At 36.1% G+C, this 3,894-nt stretch overlaps 1 protein-coding gene across 1 annotated transcript; it reads left to right on the forward strand.

Annotated features, from left to right (window-relative positions):
* Positions 1-200: 200 nt before the first annotated feature.
* Positions 201-3,636, forward strand: LOC145092720 (putative protein phosphatase 2C 15). Its single transcript, XM_079030697.1, has 9 exons — positions 201-428; positions 534-884; positions 1,034-1,205; positions 1,294-1,447; positions 1,967-2,030; positions 2,138-2,245; positions 2,409-2,534; positions 2,663-2,898; positions 3,153-3,636. The coding sequence occupies exons 2-9, from the start codon at positions 675-677 to the stop codon at positions 3,370-3,372; spliced, it is 1,290 nt and encodes a 429-aa protein (XP_078886823.1). The 5' UTR covers positions 201-428; positions 534-674; the 3' UTR covers positions 3,373-3,636.
* Positions 3,637-3,894: the final 258 nt, after the last annotated feature.

Below are 3,894 nucleotides of genomic sequence, written 5' to 3' on the forward strand. Positions count from 1 at the left end.
AAGAATCACTTTCAAGAAAGTCCGCTCATAAAAAAGTCTCCCTTTTGGATCTCGGTAGAAAGAATCATTTTCGATGTAAGTTCCCTTTTCTTTAATCTTTTTATGTTTCCCTGTAAATAAATGCCCATTACTTAATTCACTGAAATATCTTTGTCTCCACTCTGCAAGATGTGGATGTTTTATTTGACCTCTGTCTGTGTGTATTTTTTTAATTAATTCTTTCACTTCATTTATATATGCAGACAATGCATACACTCTCTTGTGCTTCTCTCTCTATAATTATAGTTCTTAAATGATTAGGAGAAATGAAATTGATTACAAGTTAAAAGCTGGCACTAATGATTTCATAGTTCTTGTTCTTGTTCTTGTTATATTTCCTAGGACGATTGTCGGATCTGAATTGTCGATGCACAACCGAATTCTCATGGGTGAGTTCAAGATCTATTACCATTTCTTTAAAATGCCACCATTTCGATTCCATTTTCTTCTCAGATGTTTCTGCATGTGGGTTTGATCCTGTCTCCGTTTTACAGATTGAACATACAAAAACCCTAATTTCCGAGTCCTCTGTCGTTCAAAACCGCATTTCGGGAGTGATGATTCAAAATTATAATCCCGGAAGTTTTCTAATTTAGATTTAGAAAAAAGGGTTTGTGGAATTGAGTAACGTAAAGATGGGATCGAGAGAAGAGAGACATCAACATCATGATCTTGTCCCATTAGCTGCATTGATTAGTAGAGAGATGAGAAGTGAGAAAATGGAGAAACCAACTGTTCGATATGGATATGCAGCTCAATCAAGAAAAGGAGAAGATTACTTCATGATGAAAACCGATTGCCAAAGAAATTCCGGTCATCAATCATCAAGCTTTTCAGTTTTCGCTGTATGTAGTTCTTGATTTTTCATCTTATCCAAAATATACATAGCTCATTAATCTTTATCGAAGACTTCTCTTCTAGCAACCTTCAACATGGCCCACCCAAATCGGAATCAAAACTCTAATGAAAAAGTTTCTAATTTTTTATTTTATAGATATTCGATGGTCATAACGGGAATGCTGCAGCAGTTTATTCAAGGGATAATCTTTTAAACCACATCTTGAGTGCGATTCCTCGTGGTCTTGGACGTGAAGAATGGCTTCAGGCATTACCTCGGGCATTGGTTGCAGGTTTTGTGAAGACCGATAAGGAGTTCCAAAGAAAAGGCATGCCGAATTGACGATATTACCCTTTCCCGATTCCTTATAACTAGTAGCTTCGTTATTTTATAAACTCATGGTTGACTTATTGTAGGTCAAACTTCTGGAACTACTGCTACTTTTGTAATTGTTGATAGATGGACTGTAACAGTTGCTTCGGTTGGAGATTCCCGTTGCATTCTTGATACACAAGGTGGTGCTGTGTCTGTTTTGACTGTTGATCATAGACTTGAAGAGAACGAAGAGGAGTGAGTAAAAATTATGAAAGTTGACTTTTTTAGTCCTCGTACTTTCCGTTATGTTGCAAACTAATAATTGTTCATATGAAATGGTCAGACACATAGTTTATTTTGGAAGATATGCAAGAAGAAATGACAATGCACTTTCTTTTAGTTGTGTATTATAGCATCTTACTTTCATTTTTTTCTATTATAACATTGTACTTCTATATTCTTTCTTATGAGGGCATTTGATTTTGAAAATTCTCCAATTATATCATTGTATTTACAATTTTTTTTTTTGTCTATTTGAACATTATACTCTGAAACTTTACACAATTGTTGTAGTGAAAACTGCTTGACATTGCTATATTTGGATAGATTTTTATTTGGAAAATGTTGTGATAGGAAGAAATGAAAGTAGGATGCTATATCTTGCATTTAGCCTTTTTTTTTTTTTTTTTTTTTTTTTTTTTTTTTGCATCATATGAAAGTTTTTCCTTGTGTTGATAAAGGAAAGATGTTGATTTTGATTTGATGTTATTTCAGAAGGGAACGTGTAACGGCTAGTGGTGGAGAAGTAGGGCGGCTGAGTATTCTTGGTGGGGCCGAGGTGAGATCTTTTAGACTTTTACTAAATCAAACATGACAAAGACAAACTTCATCATATTTTCAAAAATTTGCTTCATTACATAATCTTTTTGTTTGTGATTTTAACAGATTGGTCCCCTTCGTTGTTGGCCAGGAGGGTTATGTCTTTCAAGATCAATCGGAGACATGGATGTTGGAGAATTTATTGTCCCAATACCATACGTAAAGCAAGTGAAGGTATCTATCTGTATAGACCATTTACTTCTGGTCTGTGTTCTGTGGGTCCCGTTTTTTCATGGGACCCACAGATACTTTTTCGTGTCTTCTGACACCATGAAATCTTTGTATGTAATAGTTATCTCATTATTTGTAAATCTAAATCGTTTTTTAAATTTAAAAGTTGTCAAATGCTGGTGGAAGGCTTATAATCGCGTCTGATGGCATCTGGGACGCCGTGTCATCTGAGATGGCTGCAAAATCTTGTCGTGGTTTGCCTGCTGAACTCGCTTCTAGGCAAGTTGTCAAGGTAATTTCTCAAGAAAACTTAAGAATCAATACACTTTGACTTTTCAGGTCGTTTGACCTTTTGGAAGTCAAAGTTAACTGATTCAAGTATGACTAATCTTCTTATTGCTTGTATGGATGGTTGTTCAGGAAGCATTGAGAACAAGGGGATTAAGAGATGATACAACCTGTATAGTTGTGGACATAATTCCGCCTGACACCGCAATGCCGCCACCATCTCCACCACGTAAAAAGCACAGCAAACTCCGATCTTTCTTCTTCAGAACAAAGTCCCATGGTTCCACTAGTAAACTATCCAAAAAACTATCTGCTGTAGGCATCGTTGAGGAACTTTTTGAAGAAGGTTCAGCCATGCTTGCCGAAAGGTTAGTTTGGTCATATACACAGTTGGTTCCACGGTGGTATACTTGTAAAAATGGTCAACAGTTCGAGTCTTAGCAGTTGCAGTATGAGAGTTTCAATTCCAATGTGGATTTGTCTCCTTGTGAGCAGTGGGCTCTTATGACACTTTTGACGGACACCTAGCAGACTGTTGTGTACCTGATTCAGACAGACTGTGTGGGCCAGCTCAAAGGTTGCCAGAAGAATAACTTTTTTTTTTTTTGGATATATAATGTAGGTTGGGGAACGAGGAGAGTGGTGGTTCATCAACAACGGGTCTTTTCATGTGTGCGGTTTGTCAGGTTGACTTAGGGGCAAGTGAAGGGATATCGGTTCATGCTGGTTCTATCTTTTCAACAAGCTCAAAGCCATGGCAAGGTCCATTTCTTTGTGCTGATTGTCGTAATAAGAAAGATGCTATGGAGGGAAAGCGACCTAGTGGAGTGAAAGTTACTTAGCTGATTTATTTGAGGTAGATGATTGATTTGAATCTAAAGGTGGTGTGACACCATGATGTATATGTGGTAATTGGTAATAATGTTTTAATGAGTTGTGTAGTGTATGATGGAAATTTAGGATTGAAGAGTGTTTATTGTTTGGTAAGATGTTGATAGAAATTTAACAAATTTTGTAGGGGGTTGAGTTAACAATAAGCGAGTTAGGAACATTGATTGTTTCGGGTGTCTTTGTTTATGGTATTAAAAACGATTTGTTTGTGATTATGATATTCTTTATAAATCATAATTCCAACCATGATGAAAAAATCGTGAAACCATTTGCGTTTAGCAGAAAAATGAAAAATAAGCCATTAGGTTGGTATATGTGATTGACTGATTCAATATTCAGATGTAAAGTGTAAACCATGGGTTCAGAAGTAAACTAACGTAACATTTTAAAGACTAAAATCAACAACAACGACGACCAAGACTCGTATTGCAATAATTTCTACGTCGATTTAATGTTCTAAAAGTAGACCGATA

Source organism: Lactuca serriola, chromosome 3 (assembly GCF_051521515.1).
Source record: "Lactuca serriola cultivar US96UC23 chromosome 3, Lser_US96UC23_V15, whole genome shotgun sequence".
Lineage (NCBI taxonomy): Eukaryota > Viridiplantae > Streptophyta > Magnoliopsida > Asterales > Asteraceae > Lactuca > Lactuca serriola.

What these genes read in the sequence shown, in the direction of transcription:
- LOC145092720 (XM_079030697.1), top strand. Translation starts at nt 675, where the DNA reads ATGGGATCGAGAGAAGAGAGACATCAACATCATGATCTTGTCCCATTA. An exon ending in TAAGGAGTTCCAAAGAAAAG is followed by an intron (nt 1,206 to 1,293) that starts GCATGCCGAATT and finishes GACTTATTGTAG; the next exon opens with GTCAAACTTCTGGAACTACT. An exon ending in TCAGCCATGCTTGCCGAAAG is followed by an intron (nt 2,899 to 3,152) that starts GTTAGTTTGGTC and finishes TATATAATGTAG; the next exon opens with GTTGGGGAACGAGGAGAGTG.